The sequence below is a fragment of the Lissotriton helveticus genome, chromosome 1_2 (assembly GCF_964261635.1).
Source record: "Lissotriton helveticus chromosome 1_2, aLisHel1.1, whole genome shotgun sequence".
NCBI lineage: Eukaryota > Metazoa > Chordata > Amphibia > Caudata > Salamandridae > Lissotriton > Lissotriton helveticus.
In genome coordinates this window covers 147,866,378-147,886,282 of record NC_136058.1, presented here as the reverse complement: position 1 = coordinate 147,886,282, position 19,905 = coordinate 147,866,378, and the positions used below count along the sequence as shown (strand labels likewise).

The following is a 19,905-nucleotide window of genomic DNA, read 5'->3' as shown; positions in this document are numbered from 1 at the left end:
AATAGGTAGAAAAATATATCATCTAAAAACGTCATCAATTGTTACAATAAATTTGAAATTCATGAATATAAAATAGCCTTTTATTTACATAGACTCAAACACAAACCCCACATCCAATCAACTTGATATACACCACAAATACATGCTCACACATGGAGTCATCTTTTCCTAATAATTCCCCAGAATTCCATATTGATCAAACTTGGAGAGTAGTCTGTTTATCTTTCACATTAGTTGTGTCATGACAGGGGGGTTTCATATATGATCACCACATGCTTCGGTGTAATAGTTCATTTGACACCACCTTTGCGATGGAATATTTTTCTTCCAAACTCTAAATTAGGACTTTTGTTTCTTCCCAAAACCGTTAAAAAGACAACCTAGAAAACATTTTCCTGTCCTGGTGGGATCGCTATGTTATCTCTTTCTCCAAAAAGTTCCTAAGACAACACTAGCTTCTATAAATGCCTTTCTAATGTTAATTTTTAGTTCAATTCACTTTTCTCTGGCTCGAAGAGAATTGTAAGTTATTAACTTTGCAACACAATTATCTCTAGTTTCAATCCTTTTTCAATGCAAATGACTGCTGCAATGTGGCTGGGTAAGAAAGACCCTTGTGGACAACTTCTCCAGACTCTGACTGTTTCCAACCAGCTATAAGAAAACAAAACACACTATCGCTACATTTGAGAAAGGTGCATTTACTTACTCTGTTGCATTGACTGCGATATCAAGGTTGACATTTGGTCCTTTCAGAATATCTGCGTTGAGCCAGACAGGTCGGTTGATTTTCATCTTTAAAGTTGTTTTATTTAAAATATCCAAAGATGGTGCAACAACCTTTATGCTTTTGAAATCCAACTTTATGCCTGTGGGTGAAAAGGTTTCCATAGGATAAAATGTGTTGCTGGAGAAAAAATTCTGATATGTCACAAAAACATATAAGGGTGTAGCTAACAAAATCTTAAAGCAAACAAGAGTTAATAGTCCTGTAAATGTGCTATTTTGTGATCAAACTGATAGTCTACAGCACATATATCACATCAATAGAATTCAACTGGCTTTGTGATGATGTTTCTGCAGGAATCTTGCATATCAATGAAGCTGGGGTTAAAGGCCTTATTAAAGTCTGACCAGTGCATGGACACCACCATCTCTTTTAGACTTAAGAGCAAAGACCATCTCAAATATTTTCTTAACTTATGTGCAGCAGTGAGTCTCACTAAAAGAGTTAAATATATGTAGTTATGCATACAATTAAAGAACAACTACAACTTTAAAATCCTACTCCCTATAATGTTTAAACATTACAAGATCAAATGCCTTGTCAAGGAATTTAATTGTCAAATGTATTTGTTTACCATGCATAGTTTATTAAAACCCATTACATGGATAAAAATAGAATATCACAGAACTTAATATTACCCCTTTTAATGCACGCGTTGTCAATACAAACAAACTCCTGAATTTGATGTATTACAGCTCATGAGTCCATTGCTGTCTCTCCAATAAATGATTAAGTTAAAAAATTATCATTTAAACACACTGGTGCTCTAGAGACTATACGTAAAACACATTTAGTGCTTGTACAAGCATGCAACGCAGTCATAGTTTTAAACAATTGAACTCACAAGTATTCGTTATAAGTTCATTAAGTTCCTAAAAGCATAGGCCGGTGGACCATCACTTAACTCTTCACAGTGTGTTTGAGTGTTTTGCATTGTTATATTCCATATAGGTACCCCAATATAGGCCCAGGTAACATCACAACCTTTCACCTATATTTGTCCCTACATTACATAGATAACGGCTTAAAGGACTGACCTTTTACCTAGTTACAGTACTCCTTATAGAATGTGGGGTTTTCCCTGAACTATAGGCTCTTACATTATGCATGAGGATTCAGGATTCTCGGAAATTCAGCAGGACTATCATCTCCTGCATAATACCTATGTACAAGGTTCATTCCGACTTCATCCTTAGTCCGACAGTGGCACAGCAAGGTAGAACCCCTGGGGATACCTTCGGGTATATAAACATTACATCTTGTTGAGATAGAGAGAGGAGATCATGACTTCCATGCCGACACTGAAGCGAGACACTGAGATTCCTGCATGCAGACACTCCAGCTCGCATTGGTCTGAACATCCCTTGCAGGGTGTTCAATTCGAGACCAAGGCGGGGTCCCACAGTCTCTCACTTCAGGTAATGGGGTTGACGTTATCCTAGAGGGATTCTTGGCTTTAACACCTACACATACTAGGTATACTTAGGTACATCTAGTTAGGATTGCATTGTAGGAGTAGGCATGTTATTGTCATGTATTTCATATCCCTGCCCGATTTCATGATTATACCAAAAATGGATTAGGATTTACCACCCTTTCATTTTTCTATTGCTTCTAATCATTTATATCTGTTACTGTCTGATGATTGTCTAAGCACACCTATTTTACACTAGAATGACGAATGTTCAATAAATACTTATTGAAAACGTACATACCGTTTATTCTGTGTACATATCTGAGACTACGTGAGCACAAGTGACTGAGCGAAAAGTATTGCACTGTTTCCACGATTCTGAGGGATCAGGGTTGTCATGTTTGATAGTTGCCAAGAACTATTCTCTCCTTGATAAGAGGAGTTTCTAGTGGCACTGTGAGCTAGCTGGCATACAGGCCAACATACCCGGTGGGAGTGTCTGGAATTAGTTCAGACACCAGGCCCGCAGATCTTATATAAATTTACACAACAGCATCACACAAAGCGGTCCCCTTGTTCCAAAGCTCAATTAAACATCATTGGTGGCTGCCTCGGAACAGGGGTGGTGATGCGAGGGTGGAGGGGATAGATTAAAGTAAAAGAAAAACATACCTTCCCTTTGTCACAGCCACCGCATGCCTCTCCTCCATCCTCTTCCTCGAACTGGCAGTCCCGGAAGCAGATTCTCCCAGCCTTCACAGTCCTGCATGAGCAGTGCCTGGGAGCCTGGCATGTTCTCCATCAGGCTGTGCAGCACAGCCAAGTGGAGAACATGCTAAATGCGCATGAATGTTAGGCCAGCCAAAGAGGGCCTGCCAAACATTAATGCCACTAAGGGAGTGCAAACCACTCCTCACTTTGCTCAGCCCAGCCCACCCCACCTCGACCTGGCTCTAGCCCCATTGTTTTAATAATGTTCTTTTTCTTTTTTCCCTGCTCAAATAGCAGTGAAGCAACGCTCCTCCGCCTTAACGGAGGAGCTGCCACTGTAAAATAAAAATGGAACAGTGTACATTTATAATACAGGTGGGAGAGTCTCTCTTGATAGTTGGGGCTCGCGTAAAGTTCTTTATAGAGACTTCTGCTTGCTCGTTTCTGCTAGGAAAGTAATACATCAATGCTGTTCAATGTTCTGTAAAAAGACGTACACTATCAATTCGATTTTCAACCATCTTCAAGAACTAGACAAGACCAACACCAACACTTAGGAAGGTGTTTGACTGGGTCATACTTTCAGTGACCGCGAATCTACAAGAGAGAACCCCCAGACTTTTGAGTGGCTTCCTTTTTTTAGGTCTCGCCTACGCAGCGCGCATGCGCTGCATAGGAGGAGACGTTTAGATATCGATTCGCTTTTTCGCCCAAAAACGTGCACACTTTGCATTGCTTTCAATGGCAACGTGTGCACGTTTGGCAATTCCCTTGTGGGAGCGAGCTTTGGCGACCTCTGTTTGCAATTAACTTTCTAACAGATAGTGCACCTGCTCGTCTCGAGAAGTTTACATCTGTACTCGCGCCGTTTGCGTGCTGACTGGCCGCTGCGTTCTTCAATCCCGCCCGCAGAGGAGGCGGTCTTTCTCCTCAGTCGGCGCCCCTGTGTTTAATTGCAGTTTTGTATTGCGCAAACTATACCCGGAGGTATTAGAATGTTTTACATGAGCACCAGTTGACATCACATTACACAAGGTCACGTTCATTTTTTTTTAAGACACGAGGGGATTAAGTGTTTGGTCAGAATCCCGAGATGTTGAGCCAGCACCGGAGCAAAAGTTCCAGGCGCAGATCACGCTGCTCCATCTCCTTTACGCTGCAACTCAAAGCACCTCTAGGATCTAAAACACCTGTATCACCCGGTAGTAATACAAGTACAATACACTCCTACCAAAAACAGGAGCGACATTGTCAAACGTGGGCCTTACCTTGCATCTACACAGATTTCAAACTTCCAAGTCGCTTGATTTAGCTGCCAACTCTAACAAACTTCAATGTACTAAAGCAAATAAAGATAGGTTGTTTAAACTGATTCGCGTAGTTAGATGCAGTACCATGAGACCGTGGTGGCTGTAAACACGCACGTGTACCTTTTGTCAGCAAATATATGTGTTATATGGCTTGCCAGTGGCAGCGTTACATTCATATACAGAAGCAGCAGCAAAACCCAAAGAGGCCCATGTCAGGGATGTGGCATCTTGTTGTGAGGTGGAACTTAGATGCCAAGATAGCGTCACGTTAGTGGGTGGTGTTGTGGGGAGTGATTTCTTGTTGGCATTCTGGGGATGGGCATAAGAGCCTATAGCCCATCAAGGCGCAGTGACGAGTTCAAGAGAGCGTTTCAGTGTCCTGAGGGGCGGGGGAATGATACTGCTACGACTTCATATCACTTACGTCCAGTGCTGTGACTGAGTCTGCTGCTTAGCTTAGGGTAATGGTTTCAGGCAGAACCTCCTACACTAGGGTGAGTGATGATCAAGTTTCTGAGTTAGGATACGCTGTATACTTAAAAGTAGGTGTGAAATTTAGTATCGGCTGGACCGTAGAATGACGTGATAGGACCAGGGCCGGTGAGGCAATCTTTTTCGATGACATGCCATGGCCTCTTTCCACACGGATTCCCTTTACATCATATACAGTGCCTCTCATTTCTCCATAAACCCTCTCTTGCATGCATTTAATTTGTTTTATAGCGCCACTCATACCAAATTATTGTGTCGGAGCACTTCACGTCACATCACACATTATACAGAGACAATCGGGGCTTTAAGAGGGATAAAAAACTGTGGGATGGTCTCAAAGGGACGTGGCGATGTACGTTAGGGCGTGGCTTAAAACACCTAAGCTAAAATCTGTGTTTAGCATTGTGTGCCAGTCGACTGGTATTTTGCTGCTTTTGTCATTGAATCTCATACAACATACATATATATTATTACACCTACATTAAGTCAGGACTCTTGGCTTTGTCAATAGTTTTTGGTTGCATAAGATAACAAGCATTGGCATAGCCAATAGGTCTCGCCTTTGGGACCTTATAAGTGTTTAGCCATGCAACAGTTGATGTTGTTGCACCAAGGATATTGTGCTGGATAACTAAACACTTATAAGGTCCCAAAGGTGAGACCTATTGGCTATGCCAATGCTTGTTTTATACATGTTTTTATTAGTAGTTGGTGCTGAAGTAAGGCACTTGGAAATAGCATGGGCATTGTGTAGCCAAACGGGGCAACAACGTGCCCAGCATATCTTCTAACATGTTTGCAGAATGATCAAGGAATCAAATGCAAGACATGAACAACAATGAAAGAAAAATGCAACATATAATTATAAATCTTCATACTAAAAGGAACAGCAGCATAATAAGAAAAGTGGCATTCCCCAGTGTGGGAGACTCTCCCATGTATCCCACAGAGACTCGACAGAGAGAAGCAGAGAGGGATAAAGTACGATAAAAGCCATGGGGAAAGGGGGGAGCAGGGGGAATCGGCGCAAGGGGCAGACAAAGACAGTATCCCCCACACACCATCACCAGCCCTCCGAAGCCCAAGAAATGTGTAGACTTATCCAAACTAGAGGTCGGACACAGTACTCTAACCTACCACCCGGGGTTCCTCCAATCGCCATCACCCCAAAATGGGGGGAAGGCAAATCTACCTCAGATAACCCATGCAACATATCCTCCCACATCTCTAGATCTCGCTCAGTATTCTCATCTGTGCGTACGACTCGCAGACATCTCTCCTCTGCCACACCCCATTCTTGCACATCTGCAAGTCATTTACCGCTGGTCGGGGCTGCAGATTGTGTTCAATGTATGGCCACCCTCCTCTTGCCTAGACATCAGTGCCAAGAGTGTGAACCAAGTAAGCAATGCTCCACGGAGGCCTCCACCTGCACTCATGTGACTTCCCGTAATGCTCTCAAGAGTTCCTCCCAGTACCCTCATAATACAACACAGTCCCATGCCATATGAAGGAAGGTCGCTGGAGTCAGTCCAAAGCGTAGACAATCCTCTGAGCAAGAACTATTAATCCTGTGTAAACGTAGTAAATGTAAATTGATACTTGTATAGCGCACTACTCACCTGCAAGGGTCTCAAGGCGCTTGTACGAATACCGCTGTGGAACCCATCCTGGCTTTCCCTGTGAGGTGTCCACTCCTGGGCACCCCCAAGGTGGAGGCCAGGCATCCTTAGCGTTGTGGGGGCCGTTGTGGAGATTAAGCAAGCTAATGCCCAGAGTTGCAGAGTGGGACTCCATGATTGGAATAGGCACCGAGGCGAGAATTATCAGGTCCGTGGACTTTTGAGCCCAAGACCCGCCGAGACGGGGAATTGAACCCTGGTCCCGGGCTAGACCTCTGCATCAGGGTCTGCCGCTCTAACCATTGAGCCACACTTCTCCACTGCCGCTCTAACCATTGAGCCACACTTCTCCACCAAGCCTATCTGGAGTCAGATAGGCTTGGTGTAGATAATAAAACTGTGTAAGTTTGAACCTTGCATTGTTTGCTACTTCTCAAACCTGGTCAAACGCCATCTTCCAGGCACCCTCCACGAGGGGCACCATCATGCCCCTGTCCACCTGTCCTGAACTGCCATCATGTCTGTATGGCAATCCTCCTTAACGGCTCTGTAAACGCGTGAAACCAGGCCTCAGGATGACCAAGGGTCCGATATTATTTGTAGAGTCTGAGACTCCGCAGGCTCAGGGAGGAAAGTCAGCCAGATCCCAAGAACACTTTGGCATATTGTAGTAACTGACCTTGGTGAATGTTAAACACCTCTTGAGCTTCTGAGACCGTAAGCAACGTACTGTTAAGCTATAGGTCAGCAATGGTATTGCAACCACCTGCGAACCATTGGGGCAGGTTTATCACCAAATGGATGTCACTTATGGGTTTCAGAGAATGAAGGGACAAGACTCTAGCATAGGGGGCACGAGAAAAACACCAGAGCCACCACCTGCTCACATGAAACAGCCACTTGTCGGACAACAAAGGGGTGGTCGTCCAGCATAAGGCAGTGTGTGAGGTCTGCCCATCAGGTTCCTTTTCATGTTTGAGCCACCAGAACACCACTGAGCAACATACTGCAAAAGATTTGTAAAGTTGTACAGTCTGAGGTCTGGTAATCCCAGACCTTCCAGGTCTATATCTTACTTCAGAAGATCTAGTTTAATTCTGCTGCATTTACCCACCCACAATAGGGACACTAGGAGGCTACTATGTTTTGGAGAAGATAGATAGTGGGATTTTATACATCAATCAATCAATCAATCAATCAATCAATCAATGAATCAGAGTACTTGTAAAGCATGCTACTTACCCGTGAGGGTCCCAAGGTGCTGAGGGGAGGGGGGTGCTGCTACTGCTCGAAGAGTCAGGTCTTGAGGAGTCTTCTGAAGGCGAGTAGTTCTTGGGTCTGCCGTATGTGGGTAGGGAGGGTGTTCCAGGTCTTGGCGGCGAGGTAGGAGAAGGATCTGCCGCCGGAGGTCGTTCGTTGGATGCGGGGGACAGCGGCCTTTTGCAAAGCATAGAGAGAGGGGCAGGAAAACCATTTTGCTGAGCATGACCCTGCCCATCACTGATAACAGCAGGCATACCCAGAAATGAATGGAGTCCTCCAGTTCTCTGAGGACATTATCCATGTTAAGGTTATAGCGGACTACTGGGGTATTGCTATCTGGATCCCCAGATACCGAAAGTGATCTCTCCCATTGAAGCTCAGTTACGGGGAGATCTGTTGATCGCATTCTCACCAGTGTGGACAATGGGAACAGCACCGATTTTTGTGTATTGATCTGAAGGCCTGACACTACTCCGAATTCAGACATGATACACAACAGTAGCCTCACCAACTGCTCATGGCGCGTGACATACACTAGTTCATAGTCGGTGTATAGTGAGACTGCATGGGTGACGCCCCCTACCTTAACCCCCCACTGGGCCATGTCATGGCAAAGTCGTATCGTCAACGGCTCTATCTCCAGAGTCAAGAGGAGTGGCGACAGGGGGCATCCCTGTCTAATACCCATCTCGCTGGGGAAGCGCTCTGACACCACAGAAGTTAGGGACAGATGCATATTATGTAGTTTATTGTTTTTTCTGTTTTACCACACAAATCTGCACCAGATATTATCTGGCATCTTAATACACAGGTGTAAACTATCCAGTGTTGGTAGAGCATGAAAGCGGTACCGCATGAAGTCGCTATTTAAATACTGTGAGTAACAAGAGTTTAGGTAGGGTTGCGGGTCGAACAAGCTGCAGCTGTTTCTGAATGGACTTTTTTAGGTATAGTGTCCTCCAACATTGAAACCCTTTGATTTGACTTGTTTGAAATCTTTTAAAAATCTTTTCCAGAGAGAGGAGCCGCCCAAAGGTCGGATGCTTTTAACGAATGTGAGGAAGTATCTAAGTAGTTCCTGTGTGAGAAATCTTAGGTAGTATACTAATCTCTTACCAAATTATGTGGGCCAAGGTGTCTGGCGGTGCAGCTTTCAATGGGTTGCATACTCTACAGCTGCACATGGGCTTGGGACGAAAATTTGGAAGGCAGAAAGTTGTTTGATACATTGTTGCTAGAAGCCGATATCTAGGAGCAAAGAGTGTCTCCCCCTCATTATTTCACTCCCTTAGGTTAAAGTGGCTCTTTTGTAGGAGGGCAAATGTAGGGCCCTTCAATGATCTTGGCAGTTTTACAAAGGCGGAGGTTAAGGAGCCTGCGTTTGCCTTCGTTGAAGCGTATGCTGGTTAAAGCAGCTGCTGTTGTCTATAATGACCCCCAGGTATGTATACCTAATTTCATTCACATTGGATTCCCCATTTAAACTCCAGGTGCTATGTTTTTTTGTTTCCTCTCTATTTTGAGCACCTTGTTTTTATTAGGCTAACATCCAATGTGTCTGCTACTGTCATCCAGAATTTTTGAGAGGTCTATGAAACAGGTTAAAAATGAGAGGTTCCAAAAACCACCCCTTTTGTGCCAGATGACATATATACTCTTTTCTAGACGGCTTGTTTCTGTCACCTAACTTTCGGTAACTTTACACACACCCATGCTTAAGAGATTGTATTGCTCTGAGTAGTTTGGGGGAATGTCCCTTTTAACCAGTTTCCAACACAGGATATCTCACAGCACACTGTTGATGAGAGCCTTGAAATCAACGAAACATGAGTATACTACTGATTTTAGTGGCAAAGGTGTTTGCAAATCGATAATGCCTTGAGATTTGAAAGGATGCCTGATCCTGAGAAGAACACAGCCTATTTTATGGGACAACTTCTTTGCCACTTTCCCAATTTTTTAGATCTCGAAGGAGCTATCTAGCAAAATTCTAGCCTCGTTGTCCAAGGGGGCTATCAGGTGGTAATTCCCAGGACTACTTTTTTTTGCCTCCCTTGTAGATACAGTGTTATATTGAATCCCCGCCCCTCTGCGAAACAAGGACTTCACTTGCAATCAAAACACTTGCATACACAGTACATAGCTCACTCGCGCAGAAGTCAGCTTTGGATTTTAAAAAACGCATGTGGCTATCCTTCTGGCCCTGGAGATCCATCGACCTTTGACTTCCTGTTCACCTTTTTTTTATTTTTATTTTTTTTAGGCACATTTATAAAGTGCATGGTTACCCTCGGCCAGTGTGTCCCCGTGCTGCGGGGCAGCTGCTCAGAATTCCACTCCCGGCGGGTCCCACACTAACTGTCCCGAGGGAAGAGATACGTTTTTAGGTTTTTCCTTCAGCAGGTGTTCTTTGGAGTAAGAAGGTGGGAAATGCCTGTTGTTGACCTGTAGTCTGGTTCTCCCTTGGCAAGATGTTAACTCGTCAATATTATGGTGGTTTGTATTGAAAATTTGCAAATAATGCCTGGCACATAGCGAGATGAGCAGTTGTATAGTGAGCTTTCAAATTATTTACTGAAGCAGATTTGTTTATGTTTTATGTTTGCGTTGCATGCTCTAATAGCACCTTTCTACAGTGGCGGCCGCCTCTAAACGGGGGTGGTAGGGCGGTGGGATGGATAAAAAATGTTTTAAAAAATAAACTTCCCTTCACCGCAGCTGCGGCCGCATGCCTCTCCTCCGTTCTCCACCTCTGACCTAGTAGCCCCGGAAGCAGACTCTTCCAGCCAATCACGATGCTGCATGAGCGCTGTGATTGGTCTGAGCGGCCTGTTTGGCCACTCAGGCAGTGCCTGGGTTCCTGGGCATGCTCTCGATTGCTGTGCAACACAGCCAGGTGGAGAACATGCTATGTGGGCATGAATGTTTGGCTGGCCCAAGAGGGCCGGCCAAACATTCTTGCGCACTTAGGGAATGCAAACCATTCCTCACTGTGCTCAGCCCCGCCCCAAACTGGCTCCAGTCTTGTTATTATCATTTTATTTTTATTTCTGCACTGCTCAAATGGCAGTGGGGCGACACTCCTCGCCTTAGTGGAGGAGCTACTAAAGCCATTCTCCATTGAATTGACTATTTTCCAGAAATTTAGAGGGTTCCTCTTTTTTGCTTGCAAACCATAGTTTTGCCCAAAAATTGTCAAAATGATGTTTCCTAGCTACCCAGATTTCTCTTTTGTATAGTTGCTGGACATGTCTTACCTTGCCCATTTCCGGCTGAAGCACTTGGAGCTAAAAAGGCAGATAACAAGGCCTAGTCCGGAACAATGCTGTTATTTATGTGCCTGGTCAGAGTATTGGACGTGTGAGGTGACTTACGCGATCGCTCCAAGTTGGAACCTTTATAGCAGTCAGTTCTGCAGCAGTTCAGTTAAATAAAATGGAATAAGGTTATTTATTTTTGTTTAATTTTTGAAAATCTGTTGGATATGTGGCTGATATACTGATTACTCTGGTGTAGGGTGAAGGAACAATTCCACTGGACTGTCATATAGTAGGGCAAAAAGAAGGAGGCAATATAGTTGAGCTGGGGGAACATGATTTATTCCTAGATTTTATTAGCTAGGAACGCGTTGTCGTTGTAGACTGTGATATTTATACCCCTTTCACTTAGTAGGTCTGGACCCACAGACCACCTGCACTAGTCTGCTTGAGGCAAATGTAACTAAGGTAGTCTCCATGATCTCTGTTCTTGATATTAAAATTCTATAGACAACAAGTAAGGGGATTCAACTGCGACCAGTACATGTATGCTTCTTATTTTGCAGCGGTTTAGAATATCATGCTTTACCTTTGATTTGTATTCAGGTAAAAAGAGTAGCTAGGTAGTTTTCAGCTCCAACACTATCATTAGGAGTTGATCAGAGCACAAACGTGGGCTGGTTTGTGAATCCATTGAGCATCAATTCCCAAGTCATTCTAATTGATTATCTTCCGAATGTGAGGACTTGTTGGCAGTACACAGTATGTGTCCAGTGTTACATACTGAGTGCTCATTATGTTTAAGAAATGTACCCGGAATAATTATCCGTTGACATGGTGCTAAATTACTGCCATAATTTTCATTATGATTTGAAATTATTCCTGCATTTAATGTGGTTGTCAAATCAGATGTGAAGGTTTTGGGTTGAATGATTGTGTCATGAATACGTGTTTGCCAGCAGCCATAGTTCTCTTGCAGATTTGTTGTTTTTGCACTGTCGGCTACGTCCTCATGACTGACCAGCGTGGTCATGTAGTTACCTATTGTTGGGCGATCATATGGCCCGGCATTATCGGTTCTTGCATTGTATTCATATGAGATTGACCCACGTTTCTCAAAGTGAATGGTTTCTGCTGCTCATTTCCTTATTTGATTGATTTACCAATGTATTAAAGATGAGAAACACTTCGAGGGAGATTTCATTTATGCCATGTTGACCGCTAGCTATTTATGCTTTGTGCCCTTTACGCAGTTTCTATCGGGCTTTTCTGAAATTTTTTTATGTTATGTTATGTTACATAAATTTATAAAGCGCTCAGCTGCCCCAGTGAAGGGGTGTCCCGGCGCTAGTTCCAGATAAAAGAAGAAGGCTGAGAGACAGTACAGCAGGAACAGAAAATTATCCAAGCGGAAAAAGATGGGTCTTAACTTAACTTTTGGGAGGATCATTTTATGGTCGTTGTCAGGGATTCGTTTCAGCTCTTTTCGTTGACTATTTCTTTTTGACGAGATCCTGTATCTGATTTAGCTGCGTTAGCCGCCCTTGGCGGTGTAGAGTCAGAGGATGAATTTTCGTTTGAAGGAATCAAATCCTCTTTTCTTTTTAGCTAAGGTGGATGCTTGTGGTTCTTCCTGTCCATCCTTTATAGGCTCTAAGGGCTAGACGTAGGTAATAGCAAATTACCGAATGGTAAATACCGAATTTTACCGATTCGGTATTTACTAATCGGTAATTGCTATGTAGGTAAAAGAATCGGTAATTACCGATTCGGTAATTACCGAATTAGTATTTGCCATTGATTCCTATGGACCTTGAAGCCCGTAGGAATCAATAGCAAATACCGATTCGGTAATTACCGAATCGGTAAAAATACCGATTTTGCAACGGGGACAGGGTGTCACTTTGACACCCTGTTGCACCCCTGTTTCTGGCTTGTGTGCCATGTGGCCTTAGGGCATGTATGTGTGCCACATGGCACAGGTGTACATGCACAGATGTGCATGTACACATGAATTAGTTATTTACTAGTATTCCATGGTAAATAACAATTCGGTAAGGGCCTGTGGCACTGATTACAGTGCCACCTACATATTGATTTACAGAATCGGTAAATTTACCGATTCGGTATTTTACTGATTCTGTAAATTTACCGATTCTGTAAATTAAAGACCCCCTACATTACAAAACCCAAATACCGGTCGGTAACGGCCGAAATCGGCCGTTACCGACCGGTATTTGGGCTCCTACATCTGGCCCTAAATGTGTTGCTGGGGTAATATGTATACATTTTGAAGAGACTTGAGATAGATGAGTATCAAACTCATCTGCTTTCAGGAAACAGTGAAGATGGAGTGTGGTGTGACTTCTGCATATGTCAGCTTTTAAAATGAGGACTTTTTGAAGTAGGATGTAAAGCAGAGATGTCCAAAAGGGATAAGGGTACACCTTCCTCATTCGTGGCAGTGTCACTACAGTTTGCCTTGCGCGTTGCGATGGAGAGGACTCATCAGATACAAGAAGTGGTTTGGGCCCTGTTTGAGATTATCTTTGGACTTAGAAGACATTTTAAGAAAAAAGTAACTTTCCACAGAGCAAGGCTGCAGGCAGTGTCCAAGGAGGGAACGTCGTCATCTGGGAGCCGCTGGATAAAGTTGCTTTGAAGATTTCTACATTCAGACTTACACACTTTTTCAGACGTGAAAATATCCAGCAGGACAAGGCAGTAAGCTTTAGCCAATGAGTGATCCAGATGGCTGGATACCTCTTTGGCGAAGGACTGCTGAACAGTGTTTGCTGCTGCGGAGAAGAACGTAGCGGGAGCTACAGCGAATTCAGGCCAACCAGCGATACATCCTGGATGAATAGAAGGGCAGGTTGGTCCTGGTCTTGTGGTCAAAGCAGTCTTTAGCCAAAAACATTCCAAGCTCAAAGTTTTGGGTTTGGATTGGCTATGTGGGCACCTATAGCACCATCGCCAAGGGTCCAGAACTGGACAGCCACCACTTGGGTGTTAGGACTCTCTCAGGCTGGGTCCAGGTGCAGATTCAAGATGATGGGAGCCTGTTATATCTCTGTGGTTCTGAACAGGAGGCCAGCAAACTAGCCCTTGGAGTCTCTCTGGTAGTCTTGGGTTCAGGTGAAGAAGCAGGGCCAAAGCAGCAAGGCAGGCCTTTGATGGTTCAAGGCAGGCTCCAGGCAGCAAAGCAGTCCTTCCAGGTGCAGCAGAGCAGTCTTGTGGAGTACACAGCAAGCCACAGCAGCAGGCAGTTCTCTGTGAGTCCTTCTGTAGGTCCAACAAGTGAACTGAAGATTTGGTTAGAGGGTCCTATTGTTATACCTAGTGCATGCTTTGAAGCAGGAGACGTTTCTAGAGGGTTCTCTTTGAAGTGTTTGGAATTTCCTGACTTCCCCTGCTGTGGCTGAAGAGATAATGCAGTGATGACAATTCATTTGTGTGAAGGCAGAGCAAAGCCTATTCAGTTGCAAGTGGCTCTATGCCCAGCTTCTCCCCCCATCTTGCTAGTTAATGGCCCATTTAGGCATACCTATCCTTCTATTGTGAGACTGTCTGGGAGGAATTCACAAAGTCCAACTGCCAAGTATACCCACTCATGTGACCTAGGGCAGGCTGCAGGCACCAAATAGTAAAGGTCAGGAAAATGCTAACTTTCTATAAATGGCATTTTCAAAATTGTAATTGAATAACCGACGTTTCCATTAAAGGAGATTTTTAATTGGAATTTCACAGATATTAAACATTAAATGCTTCCCTATTCCCAATAAAACGTTGGCACTTATTAAATGTAATAAGGCAACCCAATATTATCCGAAAGGGCAGGTAAAGCTGGAGGCAAAGCTAGTCCCAAGCCCCCTTGGTCTCCACAGCAATAACAAGGGACTACAGGCATTAACCATGTGAGTCCCTGCTGCAGTTTTCAGATGGTAAGTGTATGGTACATCAAGGTGCCCGAGCATATGCACAAAGCCGCACCAGGGAGCCAGCCAGTGCAGCTATAGTGACAGTGCACCACTATGTCACAGGTTAACTCCCTGCAATTCAACACAGGTAAAACTGAATTGCTTTTCTATGCGGGGAATAAGATTTCACACTCTATCCCTGATAATCTCTGGCCCCCAGAATTTGCCACTAGGGTTTCTCCTGTTAAAATAGTGTGTAACCTAGGTGTTATGCTGGACAACAAGTTGTCTATGGAGGCTCAGGTTGCAAAAATGGTATCGTCCTGCTTCGCCCTGATTAGGTCCCTTCGCAAAATTATGCCACTTTTACCTTCCTCTGCCCGGGCCCTGGTGGCCAGATGTACAATTCTGAGTAGACTCGACTATTGCAATGCACTGTTGCTCGAGTCTCCCAGTTTTTTGCTTGACAGGCTTCAAAGAATTCAATCAGCGGCGGCCAGAATGGCCTTGGGGTGGCCTAGAAGAACATCAGCATCCGCGGCCCTGGCTGAACTCCATTGGCTCCCCCTTAGACAGAGAATATGATTTAAGTCTCTCTGCCTTGTTTTTAAGGCCCTCCATGGGCTTGGACCCAGAATTCTGCAAGCTAAGTTTGCATGGTATACCCCTGCCAGAGCACTGCACTCCTCGTCAGCACGCCTGGTGAGAGTCACTAGATTTAAAAAAGTCAGGGCAGGGGGAAGATCTTTTGGGGTGGCTGCGGCCAAACTTTGGAACAGTCTACCTTGGGAGATTAGGCAACTGGATAAACTTCTCCCGTTCAGAAAATCCGTGAAGACTTGGCTGTTCCCTAGGGTTTGAGTTGGCTGTTTAATACTGCTGTCCCTCGGTTCATGTCTTTGGAGTACCAGCGCCAGGATGCCTGCAATGGCGACAGTGCGCTTTATAAGTTTTATAAATAAATAAATAATAAATAAATAGATGTCAAACAGAATCAAGACCCTTCCAACCACGACCTCCGCTCCCCTCTGTAGCACTTACCAGCAGCCTCCATGTCCGGTGAGGGCCCCCTGCTGTAAGCAGGGTCCGAGTGCGGCCAACAAGCTAGCACCGCCACGCTGAGACTCAGTGGGAAGGGCATGCCTCCCCAGGATGCTCATGGCACAAGTTAAGATCCTTATGTCAGTCAGTCAAAAAATCTTTATTTGACCGGATACTGGTCATAAAAGCACACAAGATAAATACAAAGTTCATAGTCCGTAATGATAAAACAAACACAGCATATACAGTCAATAAAAGATTTAAAAAATCTCAAATTACAATGACTAGGGTCTCACATTTTGAACAAAAAAAGATTTTATGTTGCATAAGATTTCCTGAGTTTCACAGCAGCAATTATAGAACTGAGCGTTGCATTACACATTTCTGGGAAGGCCAAGGATTGTAAATATCCTAATCCCTCTTTGTATGAAATAAAATGCCTAAGCAAACGGATAGGGAGCAAAAATCAAACCCTTAACAAGCCACACAATGTGCAAAACAGCATAAAGTGCACAGTAGATTGAGTGGAAGCACTAACACACGGAGACTTCACACCGAAGGCGACCCAAAAACCAGCCAGGATAAAGGCAACTAGAGGATGGATCAAATGTAATCTTAGCCTTGTCCAATATAATCTGTCCTGCGGGTAACCCAACCACGTTAAATAAGATTCTGTTCCAGGGGCGTTAAAAATGTGCATATAATTAACGGTTGTGCTTGAAGTGAGAGACTTTTCAATTCTGATCTCTTCTCTATAAGCGGCAAAAAATTATTTAACCATTCCTTTTGTCTGGTTGCCTATGCCTTCTGGAGAACTAAAAAGGACACTCAGACGTAAGTTATGAAAAAAAAAATTAAACATAAGCCAGCCATGGAATGGCAGCCATGTTATCTAGATTCAAACAGTCCTTTGGAACTTCCCTATATGGGTGGCTACCATAATTTTACCTATAGTAATAAAGGGGCTATACCAATAAAATCTTCCAAGAATCCCATCTCTAATTCTGCTTGTGTGATGGACCTTGGAGTACATTTGGGTAGTGCTAAAAGTCTACATAAAAACGTATTTTTCTATTATCTGTAAATTTTCTGAACCTGTATATCCCCACACTCCTGCCCCGCAGGAGCCAAGAGATAGGCATTTACTTCTGTAGAGTTGAATCATCTCCCTGATCGGTCTGTGCCCCAGTTTTTTCGCAAACCTCAAGATCTCTTCACCAGCTATCCCCATCTTTTGTGATCTCTGGCTAATTAAACTTTCCCAGGACCTTTCAGTGTCAATCAAGAGGCCTAGATCATTAAAAGAGGCGACCGTTTCTAATGGAATCCCTCCAATATTAAAACGCTTGGTCTTTGTACTTTTGAGGCCACAGGTCATTATAAATGATTTTTGATGATTTACCTTAAGATTTAAGTTACTCATAAAATCGTTAAAACCATTTGAAAGACATTGAAGGCCGTTTGCAGTTAGCCAAAAGAGAACTGCATTATCCGCGTACAAAAGAAGCAGGACTACATGAGAGACGATTCAGGGGATGTCTTGCTACAAGCCCCTAAGGTAACGTTGAGGGAGTTAATGAAGAATAAAAACAAAAATGGAGCCAGGATGCATCCGTGCCTCACTCCTCTACTCATCATTATAGGTCTTTATACTAACGCATAACAGTGTATAACGCACTTTAATGGTTGTGTCCCAGTGCATACTCTTAACAAGATCCAGCAAGGAGGAATCCATGCCCTCCTGTTCCATTAAAACCCACAATTTCTTCCTGTCAACTAAGTCAAAGGCACAGTAGAGGTCTATATATATCACGTGACGGGCACCTCTCCTTGCCTTGACATAGCTTCCCCAGATAAGATTTAAATTAAGGACCTGCTCTAAAGTCCCTAAACTGGGGCGAAAACCATATTGAAAAGGTGAAGAAAAGTAATTGATCTCTGCCCAATCCTCCAGTTTTTCCAATATGACCCACCCTGACCTGTTGGTGGTAAAGTTAAATGATGCTAGGGTTAACTGTTGGGTCCCTGCTCTCAGTGACCTTTGGTGTGTCATCTTTAGAGTTGTTGATTCAGCTTTAACATTTTTCATGAGGTTTTCCAGTCCTTGTGGCTTCTGCTCTTATGCGACGCTTGGAACTACAGGCCTTATTTTGCCTGATCGCATTTCAAGTCTCCGGGTTTCTTAACCCTAAACCCTAATTTATTCCCGGACCCTGGTCCCTTCCTTTTTTCTCTTCATCAAGCTGTGACGGGACCATTGTAGTTGGGTAAGCCTTTTCTGAGTATCTTGAATTTATGTTACAGTGCTGGAAGCAAAGCTAGGCCCAAGCCACCTTGTCTCCAGAGCAATAACAAGGGACTGCGGGCATGAACCTTATGAGTCCAGGCTGCAGTTTTCAGATAGTAAGTGTATGGTACACAGGGGTGGGGGGGAAGGGGCGGGCACGCGGGGTTGGGGAACGGTGCGGCCACTGGCTGCATTAAAAAAAAGAATAAATAAAACTTACCTCGCCGCCGGGTCCCGTGTCTTCTTTCCTGCTCGCCAGTGTCTGACTCCAGGTAGGAACAGGAAGCAAGCAGCCAGGCTTCCACCCCTAAGCCAATCACAACGCTCCAGTGGAGCATTGTGATTGGTCTGAGCAACGTGACACGGCACTCAGCCAGGGCCTGTAGGGTTGGGCATGTTCTCCATGCAGGCTGCATGGACAACAGGGGAGTGCGCATGACTGGTTTGGGCGGCCCTAGAGGGCCGACCAAACAGTCATTGCGCACTCAGGAGTGGGCAAACCACTCCTCCGCTGCCCTGCTGCTCCGTAAGTTGAGCAGCCCCACGTACCCACCTGCTGGTAAAAAAAACATAAAATGGTAATAACTACAAGTTATTACCATTTTATATTTTTACTTTTCACACTGCGAGAAAGCAGTAGGGCGACACTCTCTACCATAGCCAAGGAGACACCCCTGATGGTACATCAGGGTGCCTGCTTGTATGCGCAAAGCTGCATCGGGCTTCCAGTCAGCGCAGCCATAGTGACAGTGCACGACTATGCCCCACAGAGTCACGACCCCTCCCCTCACGAACTCCGCTTCTCTCTACCAGCAGCCTCCATGGCTGGGTGGGGATCATCCGGCATAAACAGGGTCTGAGTGGGGCCAACAAGCGAGAACCGGCACACTGCAACTCAGCAGGGGGGGGCAAGCCTCCATATGCCAGCTGCTGCACAAGCTAAGGTCCATATGAATAAGGTGTAACATTTTTAATAGTTTGAGAATTTGGAAAAAAAGATATTTTCTGTGGAGTAAATCAGTGGGATTAGGGTCATATTATCAAAGTTTCTTGATGTAGATGGGCGGGTCACATGACTCCAAGCTGCAGGCCACAAGCAGGCAGGCAAAAAGAAGAGGTGCGGAACCTGAGTCTAAGTCATGCCACACCCACTGAACTGACCAGAACCCAGCTCTCTCCCCCTAAGTTGTCGGGGGCTCAGGAGGCCGCTGTGGAAGAACCCCTTGGCCACTGTCGATTTGAAAGGATTTTGCATGAGATGAAAACTAATAAAAGAACTGTCTATATTATATTGCATCAATGACTATCTTCTTTGTTTACCCAGGGAATATACAACGTGGATAATAATTCATATCAGGTGTTTAATGTAGTTTTGTGTCTTGGAACAAGTTTTAAAATGCGGAGTAATACGTTCTGGCAAACCTATAGTGATTTGGCACTTTTTTATCCCTCTGTCCAGTATCCAGGTGCAGACCGCTGCAGTACTTAACAAAGGGTCTGATCACAGACCGCAGGCCGTGCCCTGCCCATTGAACAAGCAGGTACTAATACATGCTGGTACTTCGTGCCACAGTAGAAATATAATTTTTGGCATGTTTGTAACAATAAGTTTTGGATTGTGGGGGCAAAATGTAGAGGGAACCCAAAGTCACATTTTTTTTCCATAGGGAGTTATGGCTAAGCAAGAATAAAAAATGCATTGTGCTAGGACCCTGGCCATTTAGCATTAGTGTACTTGCAACCCGGGTATGTATGTGCTGAGTGTGCTGAATTATTTTCTTATTAATGAGTCACAAGGCTT

General features: G+C 44.3%; 1 protein-coding gene across 1 annotated transcript in view; it reads right to left on the bottom strand.

Moving 5' to 3' along the window:
* FAM151A (family with sequence similarity 151 member A) overlaps positions 1-19,905 on the bottom strand; it is a 203,165-nt gene that overhangs the window by 84,423 nt on the left and 98,837 nt on the right. The window contains exon 4 of the mRNA XM_078673442.1: positions 710-869. Coding sequence (XP_078529568.1) covers positions 710-869 — 160 coding nt within the window. The remainder of the gene's footprint in view (positions 1-709; positions 870-19,905) is intronic.